The sequence below is a fragment of the Carlito syrichta genome, unplaced genomic scaffold (assembly GCF_000164805.1).
Source record: "Carlito syrichta isolate Samal-C Ts95f unplaced genomic scaffold, Tarsius_syrichta-2.0.1 Scaffold301942, whole genome shotgun sequence".
NCBI classification, from domain to species: Eukaryota; Metazoa; Chordata; class Mammalia; order Primates; family Tarsiidae; genus Carlito; species Carlito syrichta.
Genome location: NW_007246038.1, coordinates 193,380 through 209,951, shown reverse-complemented (window position 1 = coordinate 209,951; position 16,572 = coordinate 193,380). Strand labels below are relative to the sequence as shown.

The window sequence follows — 16,572 nt, the reverse complement described above, 5'->3', positions numbered from 1 at the left end:
AGTAGCCAGAATTACAGGCATGTGCTACCACGCCCGGCTGATTTTTTGATTTATTGTAGAGATGAGGTCTCGCTGCCCAGGCGGGTCTCGAACCCGCGGGCTCAGGCAATCCACTCACCTCAGCCTCCCAAAGGCACGGGATTACAGGCTGAGCCACCGAGCCCGGCTCTTTTTATATTTTTTATTTTCTACTGTTCTATATTAGCTTCATAATCAGAAAAAAACGACTTACAAATTCTCAAGGTGATATTTGGGCCTACAGTCGTTACACTGGTGCTCTAAACATTTTTAAAGATGGAGGATTCATTGGTAGGGCACTTGTCAACAGGGTGCATCCTTAGCACATGAGCAGTCCTTTATTACTATGGAAGTTGTCACCCTCACCTCCACCCTGCTTTATCTTCCTCATCACACTCTCCCAGATTCTCAACACTAGATGTAGTCAGGTCTACCTGCAGGCTTGAAGCGCCCTCTGAGACTTCTTTTCTCTCTCAACCCATGTCATTCTCATTCCAGGTTCACTTCCTCCAAGAAGATTGCCCTGAATAAGAACAAACAAGAACATTTTCCGAGTGCCACCTGGGACCACAGCACAGGGATGGATGGGCGTTTCATGCAGATATCCATTCCCTATTTTTCTGTTTCCCTTCAGCAACCAAGGGCAGAGCTTCAGCCCCAGCCAAATTCTTGGTTTTCTGAGACTGAGTCTGAGAAAGACTTGAAAAGAATCCACTCTATTTCTCCTAAGACATCTGTTTTTCTTTGGGGGAATAACCTTGGAAATGTTATTGATTTCTTCATGGTTTTTCTATTTGGTTTCAGGATGCTTTATTGGCTTGGTTAGTTTAAAAATTGGTTTGTAAACCCCTTAAAACTTTAAAAAAAAAAAAAAGAATAGGAACTATAATGAAAATTTGCATTTCCAAGGCTCCTTTTCACCAAAGACCTCAAAACTTGACAACAAATCTTAGGTTGCTGGAGAACTAGTAACATTCTATAGGGATGGGTGGGGAGGAAAAAGCATTCAAGACTGAGATGACATTGTTATATTTGCCTAATTAAATGTGTTGCCATTTAAAGAGAATGACTCCATGAAGCTGGTTCACCAGGAATTCAGCTTGTCTTTTGTTTTTCTTTCTCCTCAGAAAATTCTAGCTACAACCTGCTTGTTGCATTGTTTGGTTGAAGTTATCACCTATTGCTCCAACAAGAAAAAAGGAACAACCCATTTTACCGTGAATTCTCAATTCACAAGCATGCAGTGTTGTTTATGGGAAGGGACTGCCCTTACAACTATGTCAATTTGGGGTCGGTTCAAAAGGCATGAAATAAAGCCACCTCTTGGGGATGTGCACATACTTTATGGATTCTCCTTGGTTGCAGGGGCCACCTTTGCTCACGTACTGGGAACCAAGCCTCGGTGACCCTAGGGACAGAACTGGGAATGACAAGAAAGGTTCATCCCCTTAAGAGAGACCCGACCCCTCCCTGTCTGTACACCACTGACATTTATTTCTGCCTTGGCCATGTGCTCCTTCATTAGTGCTAATTTGGGGAACAGCATTTTCTTCCCTGGAGTTAGGTCCTAAGCACCAAGGCTTCTTTCTCTCTTTTGGACGCCACCATCAGTCATGCTGAACACCCATCACCCACGCACACATTGCTTTGTTATGGCTTTCATTTGCACAAAACCAGAGGAAAGCTTTCACCAAGCCCCTTTGGTGCCAAAACATCTTGACATTAATTTGTGCTAAAATAACTCAAGGACTAAAAACCTAGTCTAATACCAAAAAAGGGGACTATGATGACCCCAGGTTACAAAACAAAGGTCTTTGTGGGACCTGGTGGTTATTTTTATACAGACCATAGCAACTGTGAGCAATAAATTATACAACCTGCAGTTTTCCCATCAAGGGGGTGGGTTATGAAAGAAAATAAAACCCTGCTGTTAGTAACCAAAGACACACATGTGATGGTAGATACAGGATGTCCTTATGGAAGAAAACAAATTATGTACTTGAGTGTGCTACCTAGTGGGCTCCGTGAATGAAAGTGGCTTTACATAGTTATTCAAATAATTTTTATGCTAAAATTAAATTATACCTAATTAGCATTTTCTGCTTGGATGTGAGTATAAAATTGAACAATTTTAAAAACAGAATTCACAGGCACAGGTTTTAATGAATTATTTCTGTTCCCTTGGGAAAGATGGGAGGGCACTATATTCCATGCCTTCTAAAGACCTTCCTATGAAAGTAATCAAATTGTGTAACATGGAGAAAAAGTTTATATTCCAAGAAATCATCCCTCTTGGACCATGACAACTTTGAACAAAAATATTTTCACAAAATTTCATTTTAATCATCTTCTTTACAAAGCACAATACTTAAGACTTTTCTAAATACAACTTTAGAAAATGAAGCAAAAAAATAATCTCCATAGATGCCTGGTCGAGTCCATGCTGAATGCAAAAGAATTTTTTCAAAAGTGATACTTCCAAGCTTTTCAATATTCTTGATGGGTCCATTTTGTAAGGAGTAAAGATGGTGGCTGTTGGGGTAATGGCTCATTCGGTTCCATGATGCAGAATCCTCTTGCTGGTTAGCCCAAAGGGCAGTAATGAAGCTGGGCATGCCAACTTCTCCCTCTAGAATCGCTTCTCCCTCTCCTTATACAAAGGAAGCCAATGGCCTCTGTGAGGGGAAGATATCAGCCCTCTACATTCCATGTTGCCAGTGCCCCATGAGGGCACTCCAGCCTCTCAATTCAGTTATTAACAATCCTACTCTGAATACACATTATATAAAACTATATTATTAGAGATTTTCATGACGAGTAAGTGAGAAATTCAAACATCAAACAAACCAATCTTCATATGTATCTTATTAGGTGGTGGGAAGTCTCTGAAATCTTCAAGTTTCACGCAGAAATGCTTACAGCAGCCAAGGGGTTTAGGGATGTTCTTTGCTGCCCTTGGAAACCTGGCACTCCTGGTCCCAAGCACAATGAGCCCAAGGCTGCTGACAAGGCAATATATCCAGACATGGGAATGAAGGGTGTGAGGTTTCCTTCTTTACGTACTCCCTTCCCTTAACTGTGCCCACCCCAGGAAGACCTGGGTGTTAGGGCTCTGTAAATACTCAGAGGGAAGTGACAGCCTCAAGCAGCAAGGATGAGCACGTAAGCAAGAGGAAGGCAGGGGAAGGGAGAGAGGAAGAGACATTTATTTGTAATACTATCAATGATCAATAACATATGGTGATTTGTTTTGCATCACTCCTTCAGTGTTATCAATTCTCATTCTTTGTAGTTGTGCAAATCTATTCATATTTAGTAGTTTCACTGTAAAACTCAAGAAATAGACAAAGCAGCTTTTGAGAAACACATCAGACATCTTCAGGGGCCATTAAGGGACCACCTCCTCCACCTCTACCCCCTGAACAATCTTGCAATACAGTATGCCCTTTATTTTCAGCTAAGGATGAGAAAACAGTTACATAGGCTAAGGCTGAACTGTTCATGTGCTACAAAGATAAAGCAGACAAGCAAACATCAGTTTCCTCGGGAAGGAAAAAGCAATTCCATAAATGCAAGAGAGATCCAATGGCTACACTTCAACAAGACCCTCCTCCCATTCTCTTGGGCCAGAGGAAGGGGTTACAAGTGAGCAAGGCAAATGACACTGTGTGAATACAGTTTAAACAATAACACACACGGATAACCCAGTGCAGGAAATAATACAACTTTCCCCCCCTTGTTTTAATTTGCATTTTACTTTTATTTATTTTTGCTTTAATAATGCATATTCTGTTCACGCAAAAGGTGCAAAGGACAGGAAGCAGGGGTTTAACTTGGCTGATGAAAAATCAAGCAGGGATGACGTTTCTAATTTCATGAACAACCTAAAACTAGGAGAAACTTAAAAGTCACAGCTGGTACCACAGAACACTCCTGGCTTCACAGCTGTCTCCTCTTTTGACCTTTGGCTAGGGTGAGAGAAGCTTTGAAGATAGTGGCCTCTAGTGGACTTAGATAAGTGGTAGATTTTTAAAATTTTTTTTTATTTTTTTGAATCATGGTAGCTGCATCACAAAAGCTCCAATCAAGAGGGTGGTAAAAAGAAGGCACAGATCATTGCAAATACCAGATTTTCTCTTTCTCTTTTTGTAAATATACCATCATATATAAGCTAATATTTCTCTTAGGGTGGTGGGGTTTGCTGGCAGGGAAAGGGACAGGTTGGACCTAAAATTGCATATGTAATAGAATCCTAAAGGGGAACACAAAGCGAGACAGCTCTCAGCCTAAAGCAAAAGAACGGGATGCTCGCTTCTGACTACGTGTAGTACAAACACTAGGGGAAATCTGTGACAAAACACGATTACAAAATCATAAAATTATAAAGCTTGTAAACGAATAATTGGAAATTACATTTTATTAATGGAAAATATCATCAAAATAGTACCACTATGGACTAAACTGCCTGAGTTTTCGTTTCGCATGAGATCTCAAAGTAGAAAAGCCTTTAGCACAATTTGCTCTGTGTAAGTCACAACCAGTGCCAGCCCCAGGACTATACCACGGGGAAGATTCTCCTCTTGGATGGAATTTGTGTTGTGCTATCAAGACTTTTGTGCTAATCTTTCAAACAGGGACATGTTGAGGCAAACCTTTAATCTTTTGGCACAAGATTATTTTGGCTGGGGCAGAAAATTTGAGTCTCAGACTCAGGATGAATAATGTGACATTTCATTTATCAAGTATTCACTTTGATTGAAGAGCTTTCTTTATGTCATTCACTTCCATCTAGAAAGGAAAAAAAGAATGAAACAATGTCATAATGAGTTGGCTGGTTTTATAGAAGCTGAAAGATTATCAACCTGGTTGACTGAAGGAAAATAAGCAACCTGACCGTTTTAAAGTAGAAGTGGGTGAAATGACATCTATGAATAATCGATAGCAATGTCAGAAATGACATAAACCTAGAGAGAACAGGCACACGGACACGACGCACTAGGCAGTGGTGGGTGTTTTCATTCTCAGGCTGCCACGGTGCAAAGCTCATCAAAAGCAGCAATAATTCCAGTTTCTTAGCCAGAGGGCAAAGCAGGTGATCCTGACACACTGGGCCGGCTAGCAGTGTTGGAAGGTAGCTGCAGTTGGCTCAAGAGAGTGTCTGTCAGCACCCTCAAAGTAATGGCGAGCAGCTACCAATCCTTTCTTTAAGCAGCATGGGTCCCTATCACCACCAAGGGTGCCAACTGGAAGAGCGCTGAAAGTCCACCTCTGGTCAACTGTAACTCCCACACATTCTCTGCCACTTGGTAAATGGCAGTTGGGTCAGAGGCTACAGGGGACAGAGCTCTGATGCCCTGGCAGGACTGACATGGCCGTCAGGGAGAAATAAAGAGATGAAGAACCAGCACTACCGCATGTGGACAGCTGTGGTCCCTGGGGTCCCGGTGACCACATGACAGAAGCCAGCTGGCAACAGCCCCTCCTCCCCACAGAGTCATGCCCTCTGGCAGATACTATAATGGGGCCTCTTGGAAATGGGGTGGGGGAAGGGCTTTTCACAGGGGAGATGTTTAAGAGAAAATTCCAAATGAAAAACCCAATTTGAGGCACATTTGCTAATGTCTCCCTTACTCCCTTACTGGGCTTTCTAAAAGGGGCCCAGGAAAATTATCAAAGGAAATGTATCTAAATCTGCAGAGAAGTAACAATCATTTATTTTTAAAATAAAGCCCTGACTCTGCCCCACTCTCACTGAGCCCAGGTCTCACGGGCAGCAGGACCCTGAGGGACCCACCTGCAACCGAAGCCGGATTTTCTTCTCTTCATCCAACTCTGACAATAACTGCTTAATCTCTCGTCTGAAAAGCAAATGGCAGTGCAATTATACATAAGCCCAGAATTCTCCAATAAGAGATCAGAAACCTCTTATTATACTACAAATCCATCTGACCCTTTTACAAAGAAAATGTGGAAAAAACATTATATGTTCTTTGCATCGCTTAAAATCTGTTCCAGACAGAAAGGCTTGCTGTTATTTTCACTACCTCTGCCCAAATATATAGCTGTCAAGTGGTAGGTCTGGAAGTGACATTTGAGATCCCTTAGTCCAGTCTTTTCCCAGAAGAAGATGGGGACACGGGCCGAGTGTGATGGCCTGACTTACCCAATGACTAGATTTCAGGTATCTAGGCTTATATTCTGTCATCTTCCCTCTAAACCATTCCTTCATTGCAAGATCACTGAGCTTTAAAAGTACTTATGCGCCAGGTTTGGTGGCTCAGTCTGTAATCCCAGCACTTTGGGAGGCCGAGGTGAGAGGATTGCCTGAGCCCACGGGTTCAAGACCCACCTGGGCAACTTGGTGAGACCTCATCTCTACAATAAATCAAAAATTAGCCGGGTGTGGTAGTGCATGCCTGTAGTTTCAGCTACTTGGAAGGCTGAGGCAGAAGGATGACTGGAGCCCAGCAGGTTGAGGCTGTGGTGGCCGGGAGCAGTCTGGGTGACAGAGTGAGACTCCAACTCAAAAAAAAAAAGTACTTATGTATCAATTTTTATCATGGATATTCTTACCGCTCCATTTATATTTCCTTTATTTTCAAGAGAATTTTAAATTAATAAAAGGTTACTGGTATGTTTTCACTGGTTCTCACAAAATTCTACATAGTAAGACCCACTTAGAGGTAAAATAACTGAACTAATGATATGGCAATCATGTCCTAGAGAGGCAGGCATGACTTAGGAGCCAGGGCCTAATGTCCTCTCCATCATTAAATAATGAAGTGGAACAAAATAATCACCTTGTAAAGTCAGGGTTCCATACTTAGGACACTGCAATCATCCAAACACTGGGCAGAGAGCTGTCCTCCATTCTAAGGTATCAAACGCTCCACTTTACATATACATTTTTACCAGATTAGGTTGGGAAAAAAATGTTAAACCAAAGACTGCATAAACACTGCAGAAAATAAGGTAAAAGTTATATTGTATTTACTCACTTCAGATGAGTACCATAATGGTCCCTATACTTGAGACAGAGTCCTGGCCCTGCTGTTAACACATTGGGTTATCCGAGACTAACACGTTGTGATTCATTACTGTATATACTCAAGCATACATTATGCACTCATATCTCAGCGGGTACTACTTAGGGCTTAGGAAAGAAGGTGAGATCCTAAGCATGGTACAACCCCAGGAAGACTGGCAGGCAAAGCCTAGAGTGATCCAGGTGGGGGGGGGGGGGTTAACTGGGGAAGGTGATCCAAAAAAAGTCACTAAAACTTGAACTAGTAAAAATGGGTATAAGTCTATGAGGAGGAAGAAAGATGGAGAAATTGATGGAGAAAAGCCAAGGCAGATGCAGGAAGGTGAGAACCAGTGCATTTGGAGATGAGGAAAGTTGGCATGGACTTGAGTCAAAGGCTAAAAGGAAAGTGACTCCAAGATCTAAGACAAGAGACTAGAGGGGACCCACTGACCCTAGCTACTAAGGCCAGGCCGAGGTAGGCTGCGAAAGCTAGGTCTAGGAAGAGGCGCTACTATGAGGTGTTGATTCAAGAAATGTCTGGGAAGGGCAATTCTGGTCAATGATTTGTAGGATTCACAGTAGAGGGAGAAACACAGGGTGTGGCAGGCCCAAAGCACAGGCCATTTCAGACGTTCCAGGCACCTCTCAGAGGGTCCAAAGGGCCAAAGCCCTAGATCAAGCCAGTTTGATTCCATGATGGTCCTGTTTAGAAGGCTGAGAACCAATACTGTGGGTTTTCTGGGACCATAAGCTCACCATCTAGGCAAGGGGCACATGTCACCTGCACATGGATGGGGTCTTTGGGTACTCAAACCTGTAACCTCTAGAGCCAGACAGGAGTTGGGAACTTTAAGGAGTTAGAGGTAGCCTGGTTGGTCGTCCCAGGAGACCCTCCCAAGTACCATCTTGCCAGTCCTGCATATTTATTAGATGAGTCTCTTCAGGCAAGGGTAAGTCCAAGGGGCCTCAATTTCATATGATACCTCCCAACCTGAGTGTAGTAGAACCTGCTTAGAGTCACACCATTCAAAGTGAGTTCCATGGAACACTCATCATAGGGTGCTCTAGAAAAAAAGGGGTTCTATGATTAAGGAGGCTTGAGAAACACTGCATATGCTAACCCCTTCATCCTTCCAATGGACAGTGAAAGTTCTGAAAAGTCCTTCAGAGAAGAAATTAACTTTGCTGAACCCAAAGTGATCACAAAACATTTCAGGGTCCTTCAGCCCTTCAGGAAGAGGTGGGTGACAGGTTTCTACCAGCCCCAGATTCCCTCTCCAGGCATGACTGCAGGACTCCAGTCTCATTTCCCACCACCAGCCTGGGCACCTCCTGATCCAAGGACGCCAGTCACTTGGGGATGCATTGACCTACCAGGCAGTCCCATGTGCCCAGGACTCTGCGGGCTGTTCCCGCCGCTAAAGTGGTCTGCTCTTGGCCATCCTAGATCATTGTTCAAAATCCCACTCTGGAAATACTTCTTTGAGATACCCTCCCCTGATAACCTCAAGAAAGGGCTAACTGATCCCTAAACTCTCTGAGCCTCTGTTTACTCAGATAAGCATCTCCCTACTTTGAATCCTCCTACCAGTCATGTCATTGCAAATCGCATCCGGGTGATATGTATGTATGATATTTATTTGTGTGGATAGGTTTTTCTCCCCATCTAAATGCTTCTTGAGGATTAGAGATGCGGTGAGAGTATGTATGTAGACATGCATAGAGAAAGGCCCTCGAGTCTCCTGGTGAGAACAACTTGCTGAGTATGAAGTCTCAGGTTTCAAGATTCACTGCATCTTCTTCATAATCACAGCCCTTCCATGCAGGCCAACCACTTCATCTGGAAGCTAAGTGAAGAAATTGCCACTTTTTCTGTTGCTAGAGGAAAAGCTGGCTGTTGGGATTATTTAAGAAGTGGTATACATACATACTATATTTTAGGGGAGAGTTAAAGAATTTTCTTTCTAGCAGCCTGCTGAGAGTATCGGTTCTTACAACAGACTCATCCCTGTCTGCCCTCTGGTGCCCTTCCTGCATGCATTAGGTCTAGCATAAGCACACAGCATAATTTAAGTATAAAGTAAGCCTCTCGGGGTCCATACCACTCCCCTACTGGGGAGGCCTGGCCCACCCTCCAGGGTAGGCTGGGACCCAAGCTTTCAGAACTAAGCTCTGGCCTGGTGGAGAGCAACCCACTGGCGGCTGCAAAGGGTCCCCGGGCACTCACTTCTGCTGGTCCTTCATGGTCTCGATGATGCTCCTCAGCTCGCGGACCTGTGTCCTTAGCTCCTCCACGGCCGCCTGGCTGCTGGCTGCAGGCTCCATCTTTGGTTTTCCTTCAGTGCCGAACAGAGATGGGGAGTTGGCTCTGTGTCCAGCTGTTCCCAAAGAGGATGGCAGGGAGGGGGGCGCCACTGAGGACAGAGAGGCTGGCCCACTGCTGCCTGCTGCCATGGTCCCCGGCTTGGGCGGCAGGGATGCTTTGTTGTCGGACACCTGTGATGAGGGAAGGTGGGAAGGATTCAGGGCCAGGGATTCATGTGCTGTGCCTCCCTGTCCTAGTTAGTCAAACCTTCCATCAACATCACTGTCCCTGCCTCTTTCTACCACTCCACTCACTTATTCCTTCATCCACAAGCCATGAAGGGCCTACTTGGGGTGAGCATCCCCACCCCCCACCCAAGTGCTACCTTCTATGTATTTTAAATTTGGCCTTGTTTCTGGACAGACCAATCCTAATTGGTTTAATATACATGTAGAGATGCCCAACTACTTACCAGGTGCAACAAACTCTGAAGTGACCAAGACATTAAGGCATTCTTCTGGCCCTCAGGGAGCTCAGAACCCAGCAGGGCGTAGACAGACAGACAAACCAACACACTGCAGATGAGAGGGAACACTGCACAGAGGGAGTTAAGCACAGAGAGCCCAGAAACATGTAAAAGTGGCCAACCATCCAGGAGAGCAGGCATTGGGAAGGAGGCACTGACAGCCCTTTCTTGGAGGAGGACTAGGAAGTGGCCAGAGGAAGCTACAGGAGGAGGGAACATACCAGGCAAAGGCCTGGAGACCAGAGAGCAAGACACATTGGTTGGAAGCACGGCTAGAACATCAGGGGGCAGAGGAGCTAGGGAGGGAGAACTGGGAAGTGGAAGGGGCTAGGTGAAAGGGTGAAAAAAGATAGTCTGCTGTGCTAAGAATCACCCTGGCTGCAGAAGGGTTTAGGAGTTGGCGGGTCTGGAGTGAGAGAGACCTGCTGGGACTTATACAATGAAAGCTAGAGTTGGTCAGGTTTTGACCTAGGTGGTGGCCAAGAAGATAGAGATAAGTCGACCTTGAAAGATGTGACGAAGGCAGGTGCACTCCATAGAGTGCCAGGCATCATTTATGGTTCTGGGGTGGAGAGTGGGTGAGGCAGATATAGTCTTTGCCCTCATGTGGCCAGGGGGATGTGGTCCTGAACAAGCTATAGAGAGTGAAGGAGGAAGGACAGATCAAGGGCCGGGGGCGGGGGGTGTGGAGGAACCAGGCATCAGGGTGATTCCTTTCATGGGAGAAAGAACAGGTTGAAGGGTCAGAGAACGACTTCAGTTTTAGACATACTGAATTTTAAGAGCCCCTGGTATTTGGGAAAGAGGGGTAAACGAAGGATGAATAGAGACCAGAAGAGGAGACTAGCTTATGGAAACCCTCTACAGAAATTTCCACAAGAAAAAAATGGTGGGGTAAATGGGTGAAGGGTACTGAGAGGAAAACCGGGGGAGCCCATCTGGTGAAACAAGAGAGACAGAAACCTGATCACTGTCAATCAGTACCTGAATGGGAGGCGAGGGGTGTGGCCTACACATTTAGCACTCTCTTTCCAGAACTTTAGTTGAGGTGGGAAGACACGAGCGGGGTGGAAAGTGTACTCATGCAGAAGCCTCAGGAGGAGACAGGATCAGAGAAGGGTTTTGTGTACTTCCCAAGATGGAGGAGACCCTGAGCTGCTGAAAGAACCAGTAGAAGGCTGGGCTGAAGATGGCGGAGACGGGTGGGGGGAGCCTGATGGGGAATTGCCCTGAGGAGGCCAGAAGGGCCCAGAAAGCGAGACGGTCATGGGAAGAGGGGCACCTGGCAGGTCCAGGGGAGGAAATACCAGCAGGGAGTTGGTAGGTAGGTAGGGAGGATAGAAAGCAGTGAGCCAGGACATTGGGAGGTAAAGGGGTGAGGAGCTTGGCAATGTGGCTGCAGGAATCCTTCCAGCAGCAGACGCCCAGCCGGCCACCCCAGGGCAGGAGCCAAGAAGGGGCTCGGCTGGCACACGAGGCACAGTCTGGATTCAGGCTGTGCTACAGGGAGAGACTGGGCAGAGAGAGCCAAAAGCAGATGGGCCATCATTCCCAGCCTCTCTGCTCGCCTTTTCTCTGCCAAGTTACCATTGAGGAAAAGCGCTCTCTGCTGCCAGGGATAGCAATCCGCCAGCCTGTGCTTTATTGTTAGTAGGAGTTATAGTAAGAGGGAAGAGGAACTGACATTTATGGAGCATGGATCACATGCCGGATGTCGGCTAGACAATTTAAAGGAGGATCAATTGGCATGAGCATTTTGCCAAGCAGGAAACTGAGGCTTACAGAGGTGGTAGAGTAATTTACCAAGTCTCATAGCTAATAATTGGCTCAACTGGGAGTCAATCACCTTACTATCAGCTGGGGCCCTCAAGCCCAGCACTGTGACTGTGGCTGCCAGAGTCTGAAGATTTACGCTCTCCCTTCCTTCTTTTCTTTGCTTATTATCTATTCCTGAGCTCATGTCTTTCCTCATCTCCCCTCCTGCATCCTTATGTGCCTCTCATACCTTCTGTGACCCACCAGTGCCCTTACACTGATTGACTTCCAGACACTTCTTGAATCAATACTGCTCTTGGCATTTCCTATATGACTCACTCTCAGCCCATTTCTGCTAACGAGTACTTTTTAAAGCCTTCACAGAGTATAGGTCACCACACTCCCTGATCAAATTAGTTCAAGTGGAATTTCTAGAAGCACTGAAGAACACGACATGACAACTCCAGGGAAAGGAAATAGGCTAATAGGATAGAACTACACAAATCAGAAATGTGAAAAGCCACTGTGTACCAGTAGATGTCACTGTAGAGACACCCCAGGGATGTCCAAGAGAAGGAAACTATAGGTATCTGTGGTCACTAGAAAAAAATAGGTCTAAATCCAATTTATGCAAATAGAACTCTTTTATAAAGTAAGAATGCTTCAGTTTTGTGAATAATTACCACTGATCTGTTGTATAGGATCATGTTTTGCTTACTGTGTAGTATTTTTAAGAAAATCTATCTAAGCCAGGCTCGGTGGCTCAGCCTGTAATCCCGCGCTTTGGGAGGCTGAGGTGAGTGGATTGCCTGAGCCCGCGGGTTTGAGACCCGCCCCGGCAACTTGGCGAGACCTCATCTCTACAATAAATCAAAAAATTAGCTGGGCGTGGTAGCGCGCGCCTGTAGTTCCAGCTACTTGGAAGGTTGAGGCGGAAGGATCGCCGGAGCCCAGCAGGTCGAGCCTGCGGTGGCCGGGAGTGGCCACTGCACTACAGTCTGGGCGACAAAGTGACTTCAACTCAAAAAAAAAAAAAAAGAAAAGAAAATCTATCTATGTAAATTCTAAAATCTATAGAAAGGGAAAATCTCACAGTAACCTTTGATTTCTTTATGCTAATTCCTGCCTCAAATGACTACAGTTTTCTACTTTTAGACAGAAAGAAGTTGCTAATGTTCAGAGACAAAATAATCCCAACTGATTAGGTTTTCTTAGTTCCGGAAAACAGACTTTTAAAATCTTCGTTTGGCTGGGCACGATGGTTCATGCCTATAATCCAAGCACTTTGGAAGGCGTAGGCAAGAGGATTGCCTGAGCTCAGGGGTTCGAGACCAGCCTGGGAAACTTGGTGAGACCTCATCTAAAGAAAAATTAGCCGGCCGTGGTAGTGCATGCCTGTAGTTCCAGCTACTTAGAAGGCTGAGGTGGAAGGATCACCTGGGGCCAGCAGGTCGAGGCTGCAGTGGCCGTGAGTGTACCACTATGCTCCAGCTGACAACAGAGTGAGACCCCGACTCAAAAAAACAAATTGGTTTGTATTCGTGGGAAGAACAAAATTTGTATAGGGTACTCTTCAAAAGTTACATGCAGTAGTTAAACGATGTCTTCTTTGTTTCTCACAAACCAATAATTTAAAATAGCTATACCAAATTAACATGTCTTTAGACTATAAATATAGAATATGAATCCAAATCAGTTTTATCTTTAAGAGACCACATTAGTTATTTATATTTATGATCTTGCAACTATAATTTGTGACCAGCTTTGAACATAAATGACAAGATCTGTGGGCAGACAGCGAAGTATTTAATATGTTTAATGTATTCTCTCTAGACACTTCAAGGCTTTTAAAGTTGTTTTGGTTGCAGTGATGGTAGTGGTGTGTGATGGAATCTGTGCATGTGTGCATGATGGTATGAAGAGATCAAATCACAAGAAAAAAATATAAAAAATAAACAACTGAACTTGTAACTCAGGGATTCTGCCCAGTTTTGGAGACTTTGCAACACGCCTCAGGGATTTTGATGACTCAGGGAATCACTGTCACTGAAGAATGACAAACACCTGCACTGTCTGTTTATCCTTGTTTGGTTTATAACCATCATGAGCACATGCAAGAAATGATAGGGACATCCTCGCCATGGCTGGTCACTCACTTGGGATATGGTAACAGTCTTTGAAGTTTTCTTTGACGCGTCCACTCCTCTGTGCACAAGCGAAATATGTTCCTCCTTATCTTCTTCGGGACTTGGGGAGTCGAAGATATCAGGGCTTGAAAGAGAGGACTGGATAAAGTCAAAAGAAAGTGCTTTTGTCAGAACTATACCTTAGCTGATATAGTTTTTGTTAATGTATCCTGTATGCTTTCCAATGCACTTGGCACGTCTATTTTATCTCCTCATTATAACCTTGTGAGGCTGAAAGTGTGCTGTTATCTGTGCAGTAGAGATAGTTGCACAGCTGGTTAGTGGCAGAACTAAAAATAAGAAGCAAAGTCTCCTAAGCCAGAACTCCTTCCACAGATGCCCATCAATCACTTCATCCTTGTAAGCATCCGTTTGTCCATCCTTTCCTGCTCCCTTTCCTCCATTCTCTAAACATTTGCTATTGGCCGGGCACGGTGGCTCACGCCTGTAATCCCAGCACTTTGGGAGATTGAGGCAAGAGGACTGCTTGAGCCCAGGAGTTCGAGACCAGCCTGGCCAACATAGTAAGTCCTTGTCTCCACAAAGAATAAATTTTAAAAATTAGCCAGGTGTGGTGGCACGTGCCTATAGTTCCAGTTACTTCGGAGGCCAAGACAGGAGGATCACCTGAGCCCAGGAGATTGAGGCTGTGGTGAGCTGTGATTGTGTCACTGCACTCTAGCCTGGGTGACAGAGTGAGACCCTGACTCAAAAAAATGTTGCTATCATGTGCCAAGCCCTGAGCTTGGTACTGTAGACTCAGCAGTGGCATGCACACAGTTCCTGCCTTTCCAGAGCACACAATCTGTTGGAAAAGAACATATAGGTCAACAGGAGGCTGTCTCTCCTCCATTCCCTCACCTTCCTTTTCCTTGACCCTTTTCCAGAATCACTGAATCTGCTGCATCCTGACGTGCCTTAAAGGATTTGTCTGAGAGGAAACCGTTTCCAGGGGCAAGGGATCACTAAGCTTGTGGTCCAGCGACCAGTGTTTCCATGGCCTGAGAGCACAGCCCTGCCTACTGGTACAACAAGCTCATATTTACTTTGGTATCTGCTGCTAAACCTCTGCTCTCATTACCATAGACAGGCAACATCCACTTTGGAGTCTGTATCCGCTGAAGTGTATTTAGAGTGGCAGCATCTTTTGGTAAAGCATGGGAACAACACTTCTCTTTCTGTCTCACTGTGAAGATCACTCCACCAGTCATAAGCTGGATGAAGGGGAAGCAACTCACTAGAATTCACTTGGTCATAAACAATTACTGGGCTAGAATTTCCCTGTTTTAGAAAGGGGGAATGAAAATAAGAGTTCCTATAGTAAAGATTCCTTTATAATGAAGAATCTTCCAGAGAACTCTTTGGAAGAGGTCACATTCAACCTCATCTCTGCCTTCTACCCCAATAGTGGAAAAATAGTCCACTTGGTATCATTATAGAAAAGTTATACCCACAAATATTGTTTGTTTTCTTGTTTACTTACTAAGGCAGAAACCTAACACATTTTTAGGGACTTTTAAAGCAAAGTTTTCAATTGAAGAGGTCTTATTTGTTAATCTTCATTTAATCTGAAAATCCAATTACCTAGAATAACATCCCCTCCACCATCACCAAGCTTTCTTATTAATCTAGGCTTAACTGCTTAACCACCATGCCATGCCTGGATCCTTTCATTTTGAGATTTTATTCAAAAAGCTAGTTTCCTCCTATCCAACCTATGGTTCATGAGCTGCCTATCAAACCTTGCTCTTTGAATCTGTAAACATAAAAAGCTTCAACTAGGGTGAGAGGCCCCTGGCTGGGGGAATCATGACTGGAGCATTTCTTCCATCAGCTCCCCCTAATGGCCTTTTAGGAATATGCCTATCTCCATCAATCCTCCATTTTGCTATGAAAACCCACAGGTGCTGGCTGGAAGAAGAGTAAATAGAAACTCAACATACACACCCAAATGGGGATGGATGGGAATGAAGGGAAGACTGTATAGTAATTATACTTCTTTAAAGCACAGTTGCAGTTTTAAGTCTGCAAATAAATTGACTCCATATAAAATGCAAACTTTGAGTTGCAATGCTGTAAGCTTTCTTACAGTGACAATATACTTCTCCTTCCAGTTGAATATTTGGTATCTGGCACAGTGCTGAGCCCAAAGGGGATAAATGTTTATAAATATCTGTTGAATGAATGAATGAAAAACTGTGTAGTCTAAAGTCAGAATGAAGATGAGATTCCCTTACGTGGTCCCCCAACTATATACAAACTACCAGACGTGGGATGAATGTACCAAGGGTGAGGCAGGAGATGGTAACTGAATCTCTCTGTATTTAATTCTGGAAGTCACAAGGCTCTCTCGATTTTGAAGAGTTAGGAAGAATGTGGAAGGAAAAAAATGATGTCGGATTTAGAGAGAAGATGTAGGAGGTAGGATTGAAAATTGAAATACAGAGATACTAAGGAGCAAAAAAATAGGTTGTGAGTACATGTTGGGATGAGGTGTGGACAGCTAAGAAGGAGAGGGGAAAGAAGACAGTGCTGGCAAAGAACTCTATATAAGAATGAAAAAGCAAACCATTTTTTCAAGTCTTCTTCCCCAAAAGGTATCAATACAAAGTTAGACTTGTCTTATACAAAGAGAAAAAATGGGATGATTTAATCATATTTCCAAACTCAGTAGATATGAGAGAAGAGGTTCCAAGGAAGCAGCATTAAGTGGGATCAGTGATAACATAAAAATACAAAGTGTCCTGCAAAACCA

General features: G+C 44.4%; 1 protein-coding gene across 2 annotated transcripts in view; it reads right to left on the bottom strand.

Moving 5' to 3' along the window:
- Window positions 1–2,337: 2,337 nt before the first annotated feature.
- Window positions 2,338–16,572, bottom strand: part of SH3KBP1 (SH3 domain containing kinase binding protein 1) — a 188,282-nt gene continuing 174,047 nt past the window's right edge. For both annotated transcript variants that reach the window (XM_021711223.1, XM_021711224.1), the window contains 4 exons: window positions 13,788–13,916; window positions 9,273–9,541; window positions 5,813–5,876; window positions 2,338–4,806 (listed from right to left, as the gene is read on the bottom strand). In XM_021711223.1, coding sequence (XP_021566898.1) covers window positions 4,765–4,806; window positions 5,813–5,876; window positions 9,273–9,541; window positions 13,788–13,916 — 504 coding nt within the window. In that variant the 3' untranslated portion in view covers window positions 2,338–4,764. The remainder of the gene's footprint in view (window positions 4,807–5,812; window positions 5,877–9,272; window positions 9,542–13,787; window positions 13,917–16,572) is intronic.